Source organism: Arachis hypogaea, chromosome 2 (assembly GCF_003086295.3).
Source record: "Arachis hypogaea cultivar Tifrunner chromosome 2, arahy.Tifrunner.gnm2.J5K5, whole genome shotgun sequence".
Classification (NCBI taxonomy): Eukaryota; Viridiplantae; Streptophyta; class Magnoliopsida; order Fabales; family Fabaceae; genus Arachis; species Arachis hypogaea.
Genome location: NC_092037.1, coordinates 97,557,728 through 97,579,003, shown reverse-complemented (window position 1 = coordinate 97,579,003; position 21,276 = coordinate 97,557,728). Strand labels below are relative to the sequence as shown.

The 21,276-nt window shown below is 29.3% G+C and overlaps 2 protein-coding genes and 1 pseudogene across 3 annotated transcripts; all 3 read right to left on the bottom strand.

Moving 5' to 3' along the window:
• On the bottom strand, window positions 1-2,567 carry LOC112754849 (uncharacterized). Its single transcript, XM_072221575.1, has 5 exons — window positions 2,062-2,567; window positions 1,616-1,778; window positions 1,442-1,520; window positions 654-851; window positions 1-583 (listed from the first exon to the last, which is right to left on the bottom strand). Exons 1-5 carry the CDS (start codon window positions 2,210-2,212, stop codon window positions 461-463), a joined length of 714 nt encoding a protein of 237 aa, XP_072077676.1. The 5' UTR covers window positions 2,213-2,567; the 3' UTR covers window positions 1-460.
• A 10,634-nt stretch (window positions 2,568-13,201) lies between these two features.
• On the bottom strand, window positions 13,202-15,351 carry LOC112754843 (uncharacterized). Of its 2 annotated transcripts, XM_072221576.1 has the most exons (9): window positions 15,239-15,351; window positions 15,095-15,135; window positions 14,859-14,890; window positions 14,725-14,753; window positions 14,384-14,420; window positions 14,148-14,204; window positions 13,740-13,816; window positions 13,557-13,629; window positions 13,202-13,466 (listed from the first exon to the last, which is right to left on the bottom strand). In XM_072221576.1, the coding sequence occupies exons 1-9, from the start codon at window positions 15,244-15,246 to the stop codon at window positions 13,392-13,394; spliced, it is 429 nt and encodes a 142-aa protein (XP_072077677.1). In that variant the 5' UTR covers window positions 15,247-15,351; the 3' UTR covers window positions 13,202-13,391. The 2 variants fall into 2 exon arrangements, with proteins under 2 accessions (XP_072077677.1, XP_029146241.2); XM_029290408.2 differs by lacking the exon at window positions 13,557-13,629 and having other exon boundaries at window positions 13,329-13,466; window positions 15,239-15,343.
• Window positions 15,352-21,087: 5,736 nt separating this feature from the next.
• On the bottom strand, window positions 21,088-21,276 carry LOC112765255 (small nucleolar RNA U3; annotated as a pseudogene).

Genomic DNA, 21,276 nt, shown 5'->3' with positions numbered 1-21,276 from the left:
TGTTTGCCAAACTCACCCTTAATAGTAATAGCGTATCAAATACCATAATCTCTTGTATGAACAGAATGAGTATATCAAGTAACGGAATTCCTAAAAATTTATATACCAACATAATCCACAAAATACTAGTCTAATTAATAAAAAAAAGAATAGCAAGATTGATCAGCTTCCAGCTTCGTCGCGACATCGGACCTGCAGTATTGTGACTAGCTCAATTGAGATAACCTCGAACACCCCACCACCTTCGGGCTTGAAGTCAGGGTTGTTTGTGTTCCCATCTTTCTCTGGCTCTGAAATTTCACCAATTTGTTTATGTGAATCGCCTCCCAGCACATCAATTGCAGGCACATTTGATTCCACATCCTTAATCCAACTCATCAGCTTGTTATGAACATCAAGGGAGACAATATTCTTGCTGCTGAGTAACTTTATCGAATCCTCTGTCTCCTCCATATCTCCATTAAATTTCAAGTACTGTCACCAATTTGTTAAAGGTGGCATCATCAAATGAACCATCCTGCAGACCTTGCTCCCAACTGCTACCGATTTGTACAATGAAGTTCCCATCAAGGTCGGTAACCACCTGAATACATTTTGGGATTTGAGGTTTAATTTGAAGTTAAGAGAGAGAGACAGAGACAGGGAGCACCCACTATACGGTTATGGTTGCTGTCAAAAATAAAAAGCCTGTTGTTGAGGATATCAATTGCTAGTTTTCCAGGGAACTTCAATGGAGATGCTGAAAGCCGAGGATCATTATCTTTCTCCAAATTCAACGTAATTGGTGTATTATCCAACAAATTACGTTTTCCATAAAACATCAGTGCTGCCTCCACAAAATCATCAAGATCCTTTCCAAAACAGGAACAATGCAAAACTTTTTTAAATCACCACACTGTAATAAGCTTAATAGCTATAACAAGAATGACTACAAGTATCAGTATATTTCAAAATTATATTTCATTAATTCAACATATCAATTTGAATCAGTACCTTCTTGTGACATGCATACAATTTATACAACAATAAGTCCAGAAATTCAGGACAACAACTTTTCCTTTCAGATCCTATCAAAAGATAGAATCACAATCCAATGAGTTATTGCAAATCTTTTATTTGGATTATAACACAAGCTGAAGAAAGGTACCCTGCGAGCCAATGCCAACATTTTGACCAAGGATTTAATTTATGCAATAAGTTCTGAGGCTGACTAGTTCTTCGACACGACCATAAAGCTTTTGCACTTATGATTGAAAGGTACATTTGAAACTCATTAGAGATGAGATATTTTACCCTTATCAAACATGTTAAAGTTTTGAACTGGGTAGTCTTTTAAGATTTTATAACTATACATAGTGACATCATGCTATAAGATGCAAAAATAGATAAACTGGTGAAAATCTGTGACATCATCAAATATTCATTTCAAGGCATACATTACCTTCTTTCTGTTCCATGGATGGTTGGGTGACTCCAAACAACAGATTCTATATTGCTTTGGGTGAAGCATATTGCATTGCCTGTGGTATAGCGGTTAAACAGCTAGACATGATTGACTTCCATACCAATTGTATTGTATGTATACCATGTATATTGCTACTCAGTTTAATTGTACCTTCCAGTTACTAATGGTGAAAAACAAGGCAAGAGATAGCAATACCAAGACTCATGAACCCTCTTATCTGCAATGGCATGTCTATCATCTTTTTCAACAGCAAGCATAGCAGAGGAAGATTGTGCAGAATCATTTGATGTTTTAGATCCCTGAACCCTCTTATCTGCAATGGCATGTCTACATAAGACCTCACACAACATAATATCTACACTCTTGAGCAGTATCCAAGAACAATTGTTAGAAAACAGCTAATCCTGAGATGTACTTTGATAAAGCAATAACTATAATATATTAAGTGATTCAACCAGTAATAAACAAAGCATCTTGCAATAAGAGATATTGAGGAATTTAAAGTAAGCACAAAAAAATAAAGAAACATGAGTGATAGAAAATTAGGAATTTAAAAACCCTAAATTGAGGAAAAATGTGAAAAGATGTAAAAAGACCTAATATGCACTGATGGATGAACTTGGCCATGCCGGACTTGAAGACAAGAATATGGAGGCGACACTCGAGGAAGTTCTCAACAGTGAGAGAGAGAGGGAGGATATAATCGAGCTTGTTCTGCGTCTCGTCAAGGAGGTCGTAATGGAACATCCTCAGAGGCTTGGGCGTTGCGACCAGATCTGGAGAGGCGATGAACTGCGGTGGCGACGGCAAAACGACGACGGCGAGGCGAGCTCTCTCTCCTCTCTGAATCTCTCTGTTTTGCTCTTTTCTCAGATCTCCTCAGCCAACGGCACTGAGTCCACGCCCAAACTGTGCTCCGAGTGCTTCACATCCGCCGGAGCAAAAGCAAAACAAGCGGCAGAACTTGTCGGGGAAGACGACGCAGCGATGACACCGTGCAGATCTCCTCCCCTCAACCATGACGTGCCGTTGGTGCTTTCTTGTAATAAGAAATTCTGAAATTTTTTCAAATTCCTCTCAACCGTTATTTTACTTTAATTGTGAACCAACCCATGCATTTTTTATTATTTGAATTTATAACCTGGTCCTTCAAGGTCCAGATTATTCTTTTCCCACCGAAGAAAGCTCCTTGTACTATGACTTCAATTTCTACAGTATCTCATCAAAGAGTGCTCATCATAAGTTACAAAAATAATCCAACTCCAAAAAACATTATTGAGCCCAAAATTTTAATCATAAACGTTAACACAAAATAATAGTATAATACTTATTTAATTAATCTCCTTTATCTGCCACATGCTGCTCTCTAGTCAGAATTGTTGTTCTTTAGGGAACTAGTCAACACGTGTTTTGACAGTCTTTAACGTACAAGTTACAACCACAACGTTAACCGAGGAGTGGATTTTTTTTGGGCAGTGCTACGGTGCGGATGCTTATTTTTTTCAGCATGTACTGAAAAGACGTGGCTATTGACAAACAGCAACGCGTGTAAAAATTGTTTCATTGAACGAGACAGCTGCTGCATTAAGTTCAGCTGCTGCAGGTTTTGTCGGCTGTTTGGTTTCTAATTATGTGAAATTAGGGGTCATAATTAAGTTTTTGGGCTTTTTTGTTGTTGACTCACCAGGTATGATAAAGGAATGAGTTTGGGTTGTTAATGGACCTTATGAGTCCATGGAATAACATAAAAAAAAGAGTTGGGTTTAGTGGAAGTATTATTTGACCTCGGAAATAATAATAATAATACAAAAATAAATTAATAAATTTATGTACAAATATATGTGTGGTCTAATTTATTTTTAATGTATATTTATATTCTAATATTTATTTTATAGAGTTAATAGTTAAATTCGTTTCTGAAAGACCATCCATTTTTTAAATTAGTCCTCAAAAAATTTTTAGTCATATTAGTCTTTAAAAGATAAAAGGTAAGTCAAATTGGTTCTTTCGTTAGTTAGATGATGACATGTTACGTTAAGTACCACATGGCACGATGACGTATCAGGTTAAGTGCTATGTGGCATAATGACGTGATAGGTTAATACCACGTGTTACAAGATGATTGGTTGGCGTGTCAGTTCAATGACACCTAGCATGCTGCATGTCACTTGACATGTAAAAAAATTATTTATAATTAAAATAGTTCCTGAAAGTCCAGACGTAAGTTATTTTCATTCCTAAAATTTTAAAAATTAATCAAATTAGTCCTTATATAAATTTTTTATTTTTTTCGTAATATTAAATTTAAAATATTTTTTGATAGTATTAATTTTAATATATTATTTTTTAGACCTTAATAAACAAATTTTTTTTTTACATAAAATAATAAAAATAATTAAATTATTATTAAATTATTTTTTCATTTATATTTTTAAATTGTAATTTTTTTATAGTGAAATTTTTTATTTAAACGAATTTATCATATTATTGTTGATTATATATTTAAAAATTTAATATTTTAAATTTATAATTTTTTTTAAAAATAACTGCTATATTTATTTAGTAAAATCTAAAATATTAAAACTTTTAGTATATAACTAGTTTTAATATTTTGGATTTCACTAAATAAATATAGTAGTTATTTTAAATGTTTGAATCTTTTAGATCTCACTAAATAAATATAGTAGTTATTTTAAAAAATATATTAAAATATTAAAATTCAACAAGTGATCCCACAAATCAATTTTTCAATTATTGAGTTCTACCATATATATTAAACAATATTAAAAATTATAATTTAATAAAAATTAAAAGATTTTTTTTTGGTGACAAAATTAAAAGATTTAAATTTTAAAATAACTACTATATTATGTAGTAAGATTTAAAATATTAAATTTTTAAATATATAATCAACAATAATTTGATAAATTCGTTTAAATAAAAAAAATTTACTATAAAAAAATTATAATTTGAAAATATAAAATTTTAAAATAAAAATGACAAAATAATTTTATAATAATTTAATTATTTTTATTATTTTATGTAAAAAATTTGTTTATTAAAGTCTAAAAAATAATCTTAAAATTAGTACTATAAAAAATACTTCAAATTTAATATTATAAGCAAAAATAAAAAAATTATTAAGGACTAATTTGATTAATTTTTAAAATTTTAGGGATGAAAATGACTTATATCTAAACTTTCAAGGACTATTGTGATTATAAATAATTTTTTTACATGTCAAGTGACACGTGGCGTGTTAGGTGTCACTGACCTGATACGTCAACCAATCATTTGTGACTTGCCTACTACGCCATCATCTAACTAACGGAAGGATCAATTTGACTTCTTTTAAGAACTAATATGACTAGAAAAAATTTTTTGATAACTAATTTGAAAAATGGGTGATCTTTCAGGATGAATTTGACTATTAACTCTTATTTTATACTGAGACTTTGGTGGCTAATTTTAGTGTAGATGTAGCAAGTTGATGATGATAATGATATATCAAAAAAATAATAATAACTAGTCTGCTTAAGCAAGTATCGAGAGTTCAAACCTCACCTTGTGCATACAGCAACACATTCATTATCTAGCGACAGACCTTTAAATGAAGCTCAGATCCGCAACAGATTAATTTTAGTCGGTTGGATTGAGAAATACCGTAATAATAATGATTTAGCAGCAAATTACAAGTTAAAACTACCTAAAAAATTAAAAATAAAATTTTAACCTTACAGAAATTAATTATGCCTATTTAATATAAATTAAAAATTAAAAAAAATTAAATTAAAAAGTATTATTTATTATAATCATTAATTTAATTAATTATACGATAAACATATTTGGCCATATTCAATGAAAGTTTGGATTTTATGTTTTTGCCTATAAACTATAATTTAAATAGTATAGTCTTTCCATACTCATTTAAAGATCGTAAGTTCAAATTTCACTTTATACTTTAAATAAAAAAAAAGAAATTTGAATTTTGACTTGTTTCGTTTTATTCAAATTTTTTTCAAGTGGCTTTAACTTGTAATTTGCTGCTAAGTTGTTATTATTATTATTATTATTATTATTATTATTATTATTATTATTATTATTATTATTTCCAAGGTCAAATAACACTTCCACTAAATCCAATTTTTTTATATATTATTCCATGGACTCATAAGGTCCATTAACAACTCAAACTCATTCCTTTATCATACTTGATAAGTCAACAACAAAGAAACCCAGAAACTTAATCATGACCCCTAATTTCACATAATTAAAAACCAAACAGCCGACAAGACCTGCAGCAGCTGAACTTAATGCAGCAGCTGCCTCGTTCAATGAAACAATTTTTACACGCGTTATTGTTTGTTAATAGCCACGTCTTTTCAGTACATGTTGAAAAAGATAAGCATCCGCACCGTAGCACTACCCTTTTTTGAAATGTGGCATGATGCCCTGTACAAAATTACAAATGATGGCTCACATTCAAAGCAGCTCATATTGTAGTGTTGTGGAAAGCTAAATTAATGTTGGACTTGGATCAGTCAAATATAGTGTTAGAGACAGAAGATAATTGGGTTTGAGTTATTGGTTAATGAATTCTTTTATTTAAATAAAATAAAATAAAATAAAAATAAATATAAAATTATATAATTTTTATACATTAAATTTAATTACATCTGTGTCTAATTTTTTTAATATAAATTGTGGTATTGAATTTTAGTATTCATTATTAAGAGAATAGTATAAATAATAATTTTAAATTATTAATATTATTCATTGTTAAGAGAATATTTACTAAAGATATAAAAATAAAATAAAATAGTACAGACAATGCATGTTAAGATAAATGAGTATTTTAAAGTGAAAAAAATTATTTTATTCAAATAAAGAAATGTTCGTTTACATAAATTTATTTTTGTATTTATGTATTTCATATTTGACTTAAATTCATGTAAGTTATAAACTTATACACTAATATTAATTTTGATATATAAAAAAAAGTATGCCAAATCATTCTTAATTATATTACATAAATACAAAATTCAGCCACAAGCTATATAAAAATACATATTTAGTATTTATGAAAAAATTTAATTACCTGATTATAACAAATTTGATTCTTTTTCTATACTAAATTTGATTATTCAGATGATAATGATTTTATTAAAAAATTGAATAAAATAACATATATATGTATACATAAATATATATAGTAGTTGATTATTTATCTTTATAAAATATTTTTGTGTAATATATATAAATATATAATAACTACATTTTTGTCACGTATTTTATTTTATTTGAATGCAAAATAAATATAATTAACAATAACAAATTTAATCTAATGATTATTCTATTAAAAATTATTCAATTTTATAATATTACAACAATATCATTTATTTCTTTTAATTAATAAACCCTTTACAGTCTTTTTTATTTTGGTTTGGTCAAGTCTTTAATTTTGATTATTCATTTGCATTTTAATTAGAAGTGAATAAAGCTAATAAGGCAAAGGTACTCTATGTATATATGAAATAATAATGATAGTTGAATACTAAAAAATTTGGGTGACACGAGAAAGAAAGGAAGAAAAGAGACTTGAAAAATAAAATGGATTAACTATGCTATATACATAAGAAACATTTCTTATGTATTAAATAATGCATGAAGATTCTGAACCTATCAAATTAATGAAGGGATAGTAACATTGAGGGTTTGTGTTTGGGGAACAGGTTGATTCCAATAGAGCAGTGGGTGGGTGGGACCTTGCCCTACAAGGTCATATATGGCGGGCCATGTTCAATTTCTTGGAAGATGAGCAATTTATTATTTAGGGTATGGTAATGCTTAGCCACTGGGTATTTGCCAAAGATATTTTTGACTAATAATGGAGTCTAACAACTGTGATTTGATAGCTGAATGATATTTAGATGAATACGAATAAAAAGTCATTTTCCCTACCGTTAATTTTTTCCCCTGAAATCCAACAAGTTGCAATTCAATTTTATGTGCACTACAATTTAAATCCATCTTATTTAATTTGTCCAGTAATATCAATAAAAATTTAATTTTAATGTATTGATAATATGAACAATAATTTTATTTATATATGTCACTAATAATTATATATCATATTAAAAAAATAATTTTTTTTATATTAATCGTGTGAATGATAATAAAAAATGGATTTAACGACTATTTGATACGGTTAGCATATCAAAAAGTCCAATATATGAGGTTGACATTGATAGAGTAATCTTCCAAGAAAATAGATAGTTTATGGTAAGTTTGGAAAATAACATGCATGATTTGAGATTCTTATTGTTGATTGATAAAAACTCGGTTATGAAAGGTACTTTCGTTTATCATCAGGCATTGATTCCTTCACTCATCATATACATTATTAGAGTGAGACTTTCACAATGTCTAAAAAAATAAATTATTTATACTATATGATATATTTTAATAAATATTATATTATTCAAAAATTAATAATTAATAAAAAATAAAAAATAATAAAAATATTAACATATATAAATTATAAAATTTAAATATTTATAACTGTATATTATTATTATTATTATTATTATTATTATTATTATTATTATTATTTGATTGGTGATTATTCATGTTGTTAAAAATTTTTATTGTCCCGCTAGCACTCCCCTATTAAAAAATACACTGATACATTGGAAAATCTTCCAAGTGTATGTATTTCCATTCATACAAAAAAAGCATTTGGTATACGATTGTAGTTTTTTTTTTTTTTTTTGAAAAATCTTAACCGTGAATATTGTACGACCAGTATTGCAGCCAACATTCAAACTTTTTAAAAATAAAAATATCTGGATTCAAATTTTTTTTCTTTCTCTAAATCTTCGTCCAATCATTTTCCTATTCCTTAGATGAAATATGCCACCTAAATTACGTGATGGAGTCATTTATACTTAACAATAACAGCGTGAGGACAAAAATAATTAAAGTGGAAATGTCATATCTGACAACCTTAATTATTGTTACCTCATCTTTGTTGCTCCATTATTGATGGAAATATCAATATGTGCATGTAACACGTTTATGAGTAATGATACTTGAAAAAAAGATCGTAGTAGGATAATGTATTGGAAAGTTTTCACCTAGCCAACTTTACAGGCACACTTCTATGTCACGTACGGTTCAGTAGCATATTTACATTTTGTCTTGTAGCTATTAGTGAAATTACAAAACAATCCCCAAGTAAAAGATGAAAAAAGTCAGACGTAATAGTGGCTAGCACAGGATACGAGTAATAATTAAGAATATATATTAAAATATTTCTTTTATTTTAATTTAACTATCTCTTTTCAGTTATAAAGGTTTTTTAAGACATAAAAAATAAGGGATTGAATTGATAGTTTTCTTTTAAACTTTATCAATTAATTTTTAAATTAAAAAAAATTGGAACTTAGCTTTTCTATCTTCAGTATGTAAGATTGATTATGTATGAAATAACTTTATTTTATCTTCTAAAGAATAAAAACAAAAACAAAACAAAACAAGAAAGAGAAAAAAAATACAACTATGTATCTAATTTTTATCATAACAATGATAGAATTTTTACTATCTTTTCAAATATTATAAACACCAATTTTTAAGAAACCAAGTGTAATTTCTCATCATTTATTTTATAGATAGGACAAAAAAATATAAAAGAGAAACCATTCAAAAATAAAATATTTTAGACAATAAAGTGTGATTTCTTACTCTTGAATGGTTTCTCTTTTATATTTTTCTTTGTCCCATCTATGAAATAAATGATGAGAGATCACACTTGATTTCTTAAAAATTGGTGTTTATAATATTTGAAAAGATAGTAAAAATTCTACCATTGTTATAATAAAGATTAGATACATGGTTGTATTTTTTTCTCTTTCTTGTTTTGTTTTGATTTTGTTTTTGTTCTTTAGAAGATAAAATAAAGTTATTTCAGACATAATCAATCTTACACACTGAAGATAGAAAAGTTAAGTTTCATTTTTTTTTATTTGAAAATTAATTGATAAAGTTTAAAAGAAAACTATCAATTCAATCCCTTATTTTCTATGTCTTAAAGAACCTTTATAACTGAAAAGAGATATTTAAATTAAAATAAAAAAAATTAATACATATTCTTAATTATTACTGTATAAAAAAATTAAATAATTTTTTAATTTTTAAATATTGCACTTAGTCTAGATTATAGACATCTATAGAATCATTTTTAACATTTTTCGTTTGAACTCCACTTAATTTTATTTTGTTTTCTTCTTATTGAATATTTTTTTTTATGTCTTCTTTGATTTAGAATTTTAGAAGAATGTGGTTTAATTCAATTGTAGAGATATCAACAATTTAACAACGTGTAACATATTGATTTATCAAAATTATGTGTATTTATATATAAATATATAATAATTAATTTTAGTAATTAATTTTAGTATGTAAATAATATTTTTTATTTTTCAAAAATTAATAACTTGTACATCAAAATCGAAAATAAAAATTGACCCAACTAAGGCCCATTATTTGCCCAGCATTTCAACCCAACGCGCTCCAACAGCTTCTACTCTTCCCACTTTCAGCTTGGCTACATTTATCAATACTGCTATGGTCGTACTCGTATCAATGCTTTTTTTTTTTTTTGTACGAATGGAAATACATACACTTGGAAGATTTTTCAATGTATCAGTGTACTTTTTTAATATATGTATGACATGATTCTGAACTTAAATAATTTTATAAATATTTAATTTAATTTAATTTTGTATTGTCTATTTTTTAAATTAATTATATTTTTAATTATGTACTATTATTAATAGAAATATAAATTTTATTAAAAATTTATTAATTTATTTTATCTATTTTAATATTAATATTGTGATTAAAATTATTTATTTTAATATTAGTATTGAAATTTATTGATATTATAAATTGTTATTTTTATTGAATCAAATTAAAATTTGAGACTTAATTATTCTTATAATGTTAAAGATATACATTTTAAAATTATATATAGTCGATCTCATTGACATAATAATATCAAAATAATGAAAATATATGAGGTAAAATTCAAGTTCGATCATAATTATCATGGGTGAACTATTTTACCAACCCGATTGACAAATAAGTAGTACACCTTTAAATTGTTATATTTTTCGTTGTCCGTAGCGGTTGACTAGTCAAAACCAACTTTAATTTGTTTCTAATAATAATAATAATAATAATAATAATAATAATAATAATAATAATAATTCATAAGCTTGGACAGACAAGGGCACATGCTTTGTTGGAATATCTCAAATAATTCCAAAAATGCCCATGTAGCACATGCATATAAAAATAAATTCATGGTGAGGTGATAATAATAATAATAATAATAATAATAATAATAATAATAATAATAATAAAATGCATTCCAATTTCTCCTAGTACACTTTGAATCCTATATAAAGTGAAGTAATAGCTATAGCTATTATCATTTACCATTCCCCTTACACCTTTTTGTCACTTTATTTTCTCCTCTTCTTCTTTCTCTTCAACTTCCCTTTCCTCCGTTCTTTAAAGGTAATAATTAAGTTCTTCTCTTCAGCTATCTCTCCTCACTCTTTTAACTGCAACCTCCATTAACCAAAAGCAAAAACCAAACCATCCTTTGGAAAATTTTTTCTCTCTTCTTTTTCGCCCCTTTTAACACACCCAACCATTCCATTCTCTTCTTTTTTTTTCTTTTTTTGAGTCTAAAGAAGCAAGCCCAGACACAGAGAGATAATGTTAATTCGATCTACCGCAAAACCTTTTGCTCTTACTGCATCGAAATGAAAAAACATGGCATTGCCCAAAGTCAAGGAGATAGTGTTTCCCATTTTCCTAATTCATCTCTGACTCTCTCTTTTGTGTGAAAGATCTCCGGAATTGACAGTATTAATTCGATTTGCAGCAAAACCTTTTGCCTTTACTGCATCGAAATGAAGCAGCTCTTCACCAAATTGGGTGCTTCTTCACTTTGATGCAGTACGGACAAAAGCTTTTGCTGCAAATCGAATTAACACTGTCAATTCCGAAAATCTTTCACACAAAAGAGATAGCCAGACATAAATTAGGAAGATGGAAAGAAAGAGACCTGAAAACGACAACTGGATTTGAGGACACTATCTCTTTAACTTTGGGCAATGCCATGTTTTTTCTTTTGATTTGTTGTGTCTTGCTTTTGCATTTGTGTCAGAGACCGTTTAATTATTTATAAATTAAGATTTAGAGATTTTTTAATTAAAAGTTATTGTTAAATTTTTTTAATAAATAAAAACAATTCATATTTACCAACAATTATTCATCTTTATTTGATATATATTTTATGGTGAAAATTCAGATGCAGTCGATTTTACGTGAAGTTGATATTCAAGAGCCGTTAGATAATTTGACTGATTTAACTAATTTTCATCTAACTACTCTCAAATTTCAACTTCACATAAAATTGACTTCACCTGAATTTTTACCATATTTTATATAATTAATTTCCAACTATTGAAAATAAGAATTAATTACTTTTAAAACACTCATTAAATATACTCCAAAAATAAGATTGAAAATTTTTTTTGAGTGTAAATGAATAATTAGATGAATTTTTGTATATTTTTAAAATTATTTAAAATTTTAAAATATAAGATTAAAATTAGTTGAATGTTAAAATTTAATTAATTTAAAAAATAATTTTTATTTAATATAAAAAAATTTAAGTTTTTATATATAATTATATAAAAATTATTTTTTATTTTTATTAAATTATAAAGACATTTTAGTAAAAGTAATGCTACGATATATACTTTAAAAAAATAAAAAATAAATACTGACATGAAAATTATAATTTATATGTCATATTTTAGTTTGTTCACGTTTTTATTATACCGATATATATAAATTTATCATCGTACCGTAACAACTAGCAATTGTATTAAGAGTATATATCATCTTAAATTTTTAATTAGCTCTTTGCTCCAACGAGAAATTCTTTCAAATTTTTGGAGTATATTTAATGAGTGATTTAAAAGCAATTAATTCTTATTTTCAATAGTTGGAAATTAATTATATAAAATATATATCAAATAAAGATGAATAATTGTGTTATTTAATATTTTACACATGTTCTAACATACGAAATAAAGACGTGTTTGACATGTTAACTCAAATTTAAAGGCTAGTATTGTTCTATGAGTTTTGCTATATTGTTTATTTAATATATTTAAAATTAGAAAATTAAAAGTTTTATTTTAATTAAGTTACTTCAACAACAATTCCATTTAAGGAGACAATATAAAAGCAGCAAATTTAATATAGAACTTGAAATCGTAATTTTTTTAAATTTTAAATATGTAAAGTTGTTAGTTTATTTGTGTTGTGTCTTTTAGCAAAATTGAATATTAATGAACCATATGGCAAAGTCAATATTGTACAACCGAAATTAGAAAATATGAGACTACCGCTATTCACACGAAATGCTAGTTACCGAAAAGAAAAACAAAATAGAAATATGTATCTATTTTTGGAGTAATAATATGTGCATAATTTTAGAAATATATATAATTACTTCTTTAATAAAGTTTTTAAATAATGACATATAATCATTTGTAAATACTTTTGAAATATGTATTATAAATACGCTTTATACAAAAGTTATAAGCAACTAGTAGTAATAAGTAGTAATAATGCATTTGGTATAGTACATTCTACGTCATCAACTTCCGGACCATCTCACAAGACATCATGTAAAACTAAGATTATAACATTAGAAAGAAAATTAAAAATTTTACAGCAATTTCCATGTAAATGGGAGAAATATCTAACCCTCAAAAATGATTATCTCAACGTATGCCGGACAAAGTTAACTTGGCTATAGAAATGCATTTGAGAAATTTTACAAAGTGCAGCATACATTAATCATCTTCAGAATACATCCTCTTAGAGTTGAATCATATTCTACAATTGGAAGCTGAAAGGAAGTAGATTAGTAGAACATATCTAAGAGCGAGAAAGTCAGAATCAAAATAAAGTACACCGTCCGATCAAAGTGTGTACTTACTACACATACAAACTGGTTCAGATCAAGAGTAATTCTTCCTTGTTTTGCAGTATCAAATGAATTAAACAGAATTCTGAAAGACATAATAGAAGGTCTTTATCAGTGAAATGAAAGTTCAACACCAGGTCAAATAAAAATTGCGTGGAAAATATTGCTTTCTGGCTTTTCTCTGAATATATATACCTTGCTGATTGTAAGAATATACAAAGTGATATGAAGACATCCAGTCTAAACTTCCCACTTTTACTTTGATCAAAGCTCTGAGAATAATCAAAGAGAAACATTTGAGCATGGCCTTCTAAATGGCAATGTTGCATAGATGAGAGGCCTAGTATGCAGTTGAAAGCAATCAAACAAGGACTAAATAAATTTACATGCTAAACACATTGCATTATTTCTTTTTCCATCTGACTAATAAAGCATTTTCAACTTATTATCCCAAGAAAGGAGCATACAGAAATTAAGGCATGGATAATAGTAGTGTAAAAAAACTGAGAATTGAGATAGTTTTGCCTTAACCACTAGTCGTCAATGTGATGTACAACTTCTCCAGGATGATTTACTACAAATTAAACTATGAAGATGTCTTACCGCACAGGCAGAGTAAAATGCAGGAGAATCCAGCGTGAAGCCAATCTTTACCAATGCCTGGAAACAGATTCGGCAAAGTTATTTAGAGTTGCATCCAACATTACACATAAACTAAGGAAATCAACATTTTGTTGATACAGCTTGAGAAGTACTAATAAGAACCATAAGCTCGTCTGGCTAAGCAAAACCAGTGACACGATAAACAGAACATCTTTGAAATCATTCTTAAAATATACCTCAAAAACGTCATCAAGGACAAGAAAGCCACGACCCCTGCATCAATGAACCGAACAAGAAGTGTTATAATGCAGAATCAAGTGATCATCCAAGGCGATATGACCACACAATTATACTGACAAGCTAGAGTTTAGACATAACAAGCTATAGGCCACAGTAATATCGATCCAAAATAAGCATGAACTAATTCATTATAAACCTTTCATGTTATTAGTTTCTTTCCTATAAGATCATTCACAATGTAATTGCCTACAATAATATCACTCGAAACTACATGCAAGATGAAGTTCTGAAGACAAATAAACAGAATGGAACAAAAGCATATAAATAAACCAATCACCTCTCAAGATCAGAAAATGCATGTTGAACCTGAAGAGCCATTTATAGTGGTTATTACAATCAAAGTACTTAATATCAAATATAGGTTAATGACAATAACCTCACATATCAAATGCATAATAAAGAAACACTAACCTTAATAAGGAACTTGTTGAGTGCAACAAATTCTAGAGCAAACCATTTACGAGTAAGTTAGAGTGAGGTAGAACATGTTTCAATTCTACTATAAACAAACTCCAACAAATAAAATCCCATATATGAAAGAACACTACTTTCCAAATTTCAAGATAGTATTTGATTATTGATGTAAATCTCAGCTTCTTTTTAGAGCATAGTGGGTTAAGCATAGAGTGCAATGGATTGGCATATACCTTCAAAGCTCATGGTACCATTCCTATCAAAATCATACATCCTACACAATTATGAGAACAAAAAAAAAAAGAAAGGAATTAGATTATGAATGGAGAAAATTGAAACATAATAGCATTTGGAACACAGAAATTGGATATATGAACTTGATCATCTGCTCAACAACTGAGAGTGGAAATTCCAGGTATCCAACCGCTAAAGCACTTCGATTACAGAAATGATGGATAATTCAATTCTTTTTCTCAAGCGATGTTGTCAATTTTTCTTACACCCATGGTTTCTGTTATTTTATTATTTGGAGTAGTGTAAAATTGTATATTTTATAGGATATAATTTTAGTTTATTTTAAAACTATAAATATTTCTGTACAATGTTATCTACTTAATTAAATATTAACATATTATATTAGATTGTGTTTAAAATACAACAATAACAAAGTTTTATCTTATTAGGTGAAGTTATTATATAGATCAAACATATTAAGTTAGATTATTGATACGTAGATTTTGATTTTTTTTTAGTGTATTTGAAACACCTTGAGAATAAAATTTTCACAAAAAAGAGTTATTTGGTTTGCAACATAAATAAAAGTAAGTTTTCAATTCTTAAAAAAAAAAATAATTCTCACATTAAATTCAAACTAAAACACACTAAAATAGGTCTGATGTATAATTCTATTACTATTAAATTAACATTTAAGAATAAAATATCAAAATTGTTTCTATCAAAAACTTGATTTTCCAAATATACATTTACCCTAACTTAGTTCTTTTCTTTCTCTTCCTTTATTTCTTCCTTGTTTCTTTTGTTAATCTACCATTCCTCCGGTGAAAATTTGAAACACTTCTTTCTTTACTTTCCATGTAAAGATTTAGATTTTATAGGTTTTTTTTAAAGAAATATTTCAACTCCATCATAAAAGAAGATAAATAAAGAAACCAAAAGGATAAAATAGTAAAAAACAATTCATTTTATTGATGCAATTAGTTGTTCCAAACTATGAATTTAAATTTTAAAATAGAATTAAACTTCACTTTTTAATAGAAATAGAATTTTTTTCCTCACTTTAAAAGCTTTATAAACACACTCTTAATCATTTTAGTTATTCTATCAGCTACTATAAATGATCATATAAAGATATTTTAAAAATATAATTTAGAATACTAGATTAAAAAGATACATGCTAAATACATTTATATTCAATAATGTTGGCAATTTGGTGATAGAATATGTACTATTCCAACGTTATATCGCACTAATGGAGAAGAACATATATATATATATATATATATATATATATATATATATATATATATATATATATATATATATATATATATATATATAACTCCGCCTATGTTACACTTGCGGTACATAGTCGGTCCCAAGCCCGGATAAAGGAGGAGGGTTGTGTTAGGTCTTCGGCAACCAACGTAAAAATATAGCCGAACTCCCCATGACATGAATCAAAGACATTATTGCGCTAAAGCTAGGTCGTTACCCGGAAGTAACGCGCCGTATGGCTCGAGTACGGTGTCAAAGCAAGAGCCGCTGCATCGGTGCCCGGATGTAGTGTTAAATGAGCAAGGGTTCTCGCGTTTTCGTGAACGGACGAGGGTAAATAAACTAGTTCACAAAGGAAAAGGTAAAGGTCGAAGCGACAAAAGGTTGAGATTTGGGACATGGAACATAGGCACTCTAACAGGAAAGTCCATGGAGGTGGTGGACACCATGACAAGGAGGAAGGTTAACATTATGTGCCTACAAGAAACGAAATGGGTTGGTGCAAAGGCTAGGGAGTTGGATTCTTCTGGTTTCAAACTTTGGTATACAGGAAAGGTGAAGAATAGGAATGGAGTTGGAATAATTGTGGATAAGCAGTGGAAGAAGGACGTAGTTGATGTCAAGAGGGTGGGAGATCGGATCATCTCTATCAAACTTGTGGTGGAGGGAGGTGCTTTCCATGTGATTAGCGCCTATGCACCGCAAGTGGGTTCGGACGAACAACACAAGATAAGGTTTTGGGAGGATCTAGAGAGTTTGGTTCAAGGCATACCTTTGGGAGATAAGATTTTTTTAGGAGGAGATTTAAATGGCCATGTTGGGAGAGAAGTGACTGGATATGGGAGTATTCACGGAGGCCATGGTTTCGGGGTGATCAATGCCGAGGGTAAAACTATTTTGGACTTTTCCTCAACTTTTGATCTTCTCATCGCAAATTCATGTTTTAAAAAGAGAGACGAACATCTTATAACCTATAAGAGTGGCATGACAAGCTCTCAAATCGACTTCTTCTTGTTGAGGAGAGTCGACCGGAAATTTTGCATTAACTATAAAATTATTCCGGGAGAGAGTTTGACAACACAACATAGGGTGCTCGTCATGGATTTTCGCGTTGAGCAAAAGTTGAGGAAAAGACATAATACGAAGAACCCAAGGACGAGGTGGTGGCGGATGAAAGGTGAGGAACAAAGAAGCTTCCTAAGACGGGTAGGAGAAGAGGCAAAGTGGGATGGGAATGGAAGCGCGGAAGAGATGTGGAGGGAGATGGCAGAAGTTATTAGAAGAACAGCAAAAGAAAGTTTTGGTGAATCTAAAGGAATAGGACCAAGAGACAAGGAGTCCTGGTGGTGGAATGCGAGTATACAAGAAAAGATAAAGATAAAAAGAGAATGCTTTAAAGAGTGGTCTTTATGCCGCAATGCAGATAACTGGGAAAAATATAAGGCGGCTAAGAAAGAGACAAAAGTGGCTGTAAGTGAAGCAAGAACAAGAGCATATGAGGGTCTCTACCAGTCATTGGGCACGAAAGAAGGAGAAAAAGGTATATATAGAATTGCAAAGAGCCGGGAAAGAAGAATGAGAGATTTGGATCAGGTTAAGTGCATAAAGGATAAGGATGGAGAGGTGTTGGCTCAAAAGGAGAAGATTAATGAAAGGTGGAAGAGCTACTTCTACGAGTTATTTAATGAGGGACAGAAGACTCTTCCGAGCCTTGGTCGATTATGCACAAGGGAAGAAGATCAAAACTTTGACTACTATCGAAGGATTCGAGACTTTGAGGTAAAAGAGGCTCTAAAGCAGATGAAAAATGGCAGGGCAGTAGGACCTGATAATATCCCGATTGAGGTTTGGAAGGGTCTTGGAGGAAAAGGCATCAACTGGTTAACCAAGCTTTTTAATGAGATTTTAAGGTCAAAGAAGATGCCTGATGAGTGGAGAAAGAGCACCTTGGTACCTATCTACAAGAATAAGGGGGATATACAAAGTTGCGGAAATTATAGAGGGATTAAGCTTATGAGTCATACTATGAAGTTATGGGAAAGGGTGATAGAACGGAGGTTGAGAAAAGAGACACAAGTAACAGAGAACCAATTTGGATTTATGCCAGGCAGATCTACCACTGAAGCGATATACCTATTAAGAAGGATGATGGAGAGATATCGTAGTAATAAAAGGGATCTACACATGGTGTTTATTGATTTGGAAAAAGCGTATGATAGGGTACCAAGGGAGGTCTTATGTAAGGTTTTAGAAAAGAGGAGAGTAAGGATCGCATATATTCGGGCAATTAAAGACATGTATGATGGGGCCACAACTAGTGTGAAGACTCAAGGTGGTGTGACAGAGGAATTCCCTATTGGTATAGGATTACACCAGGGATCATCCTTAAGTCCATACCTTTTCACATTAGTCTTAGAAGTACTCACAGAGCACATCCAAGAGCCTGTGCCATGGTGCATGCTTTTTGCCGATGATATCGTCCTTATGGGAGAGTCAAGGGAAGACCTAAATAAGAAGTTGGAGTTATGGAGAGAAGCTCTAGAAGTGTATGGTCTGCGCATAAGCCGTAGCAAGACGGAATATATGGAATGTAAGTTCAGTCTGAGAAGGGAAAACTCCAATATAGAGGTGAAAATTGGAGAGAACACCCTACGAAAAGTTAAAAGTTTTAAGTATCTTGGGTGCATCATACAGGATAATGGAGAGATTGAACATGATGTAAATCATAGGATCCAAGCAGGTTGGTCAAAATGGCGGAGTGCATCTGGTTTTATATGCGACAAAAAAGTGCCTTTAAAACTTAAAGGTAAATTCTATCGCACCGCTATAAGACCGGCTATGCTGTATGGTACGGAGTGTTGGGCGGCTAAAGGGGAGCACGAACATAAGCTGAGTGTGGCAGAGATGAAGATGTTGAGATGGATGAGTGGTCATACGCGATTGGATAAAATAAGGAATGAAGATATAAGGGAGAGAGTTGGAGTAACACCTATTGTGGAAAAGATGGTTGAATCGCGTTTCAGGTGGTTTGGACATGTGAGAAGAAGACCGATAGAACATCAAGTCAGGAGGGTGGATGAGATGGAAGATGGACAAAGGGCGAAAGGCAGAGGAAGACCTAAGAAGACCATCCATGAGGTGGTCAAACGAGATCTACATGTAAACGGTCTCTCTGTAGACATGATACATGACAGAGCACAATGGCGTCGTTTGATTCATGTTGCCGACCCCACTTAGTGGGACAAGGCTTTGTTGTTGTTGTTATATATATATATATATATATATATATATATATATATATATATATATATATATATAACATCCCTTATGGTTGAAGGTGCCTCCGTTACAAGCTAAACCACAATTAGTGGAACACTCGTTTTCTTTACTTTTAAGATGAATGCTAATTTCATTTCTCAAATATAAACATAACCCAAACATTTTTTTTTAAGTACATTTTAGTCCCCCCCCCCCCCAAACATTTGATCTAATTTTTAGCTTATATTTTAATATTTGAAACATCTTATTTTTATTTTCAAATAAAATTAATATTGTCTCACGGTTAAATATGTGTGAAATATTTAATTAACGTTGTTATAACGTGGATAAATGGCAATAACGTTTATTAGCTAACTAATCTTCTCCTCTTTTAATGTGTAAATGTTTTAATATTGTAATTTTAGAGGAAATGAAAAAGATAATAATGTTCATATTTAAAGATAATAGGATTTAAATTGATAATAATGTTCACATTATATTCATTATATTTAAAATCTTTTAGGACAAGATGTCTCAAACGTTGGAAAAATAAACCAAATGTCTTTTATGTTTCCAATAAGAAGAAGTCTTAGTTTTAATACAAAGTTAAATTTCATTTATTAATTTTTTTTCTTTTACAACTATACTTTTGGGTTTCTTTATTTTGGCGAGGATAACAGCATATTTACGAATAATCAAGTTTTAAAGAAATAAGTCATATTGAATTTGAAATCATATAGTAGCACGTCTATTTATTTATTTATCTATAACATATAAAAATTAATACTAACTTTCTTTTATTATGAGTTTAAGCCTTTTTTTTTGTTAACAATGTTATGTCAGTAATTCTAATAACTTTATAAAAGATAAAAATCAACTAATCATTTTTAACAATTTATTTTTAAAAATTAAAACAAAAAACTCTTATTTATTATTATTCAATTTAAATATAAAATATAAATTAAATACAATAAATATATAATAATAATAATATAAATAATTTATTGTTTTAGATATTATGCGAGTCTCACTCTAATATATATATATATATATATATATATATATATATATATATATAGAGAGAGAGAGGTGAGTTCTATCCAATCCTCTCTATTTCAACATGTAAATTACCCCCTCGTAACGTGACATGCTTTAATTGGATACTTAGTTTTAGTTTGAGTTAATTTAACTCAATAAGAGTTAATATGTTAACTAAAGTAGGATAATTTTGTAATTAAATATTTTTATAAGAGGAATAAATATATAATTTCTATAAACATTAAAAAATAAAGTTATATTTTTATTATTGTGTAGAAATTCAATTTACCCCGGTCCCATTTCTCTCTGAAATTGAAAGAAAAAATCAACTCATTGGGTGTTCCATATTTTGATGAATCGGGAAATAAGTATTTAGAGAAAATAACTAATTAAATGGCTAAGGAAAAAAGATTTGAGTCTGTCAGAACACCGTGAGACCATCTCGACCACAAGGTTGTAGCGCGAACGATCCTCCACCGTTCAGATGGCATGCGCTTGACCTCACTTTCATAGTTCATCCGCCAGACTTTGGTTCCTGTCTTCTTAGAACTCAAGGATACAGATGTACGAGCCTATAGAACAGATCCTGTTCAAGTAAGGTCGT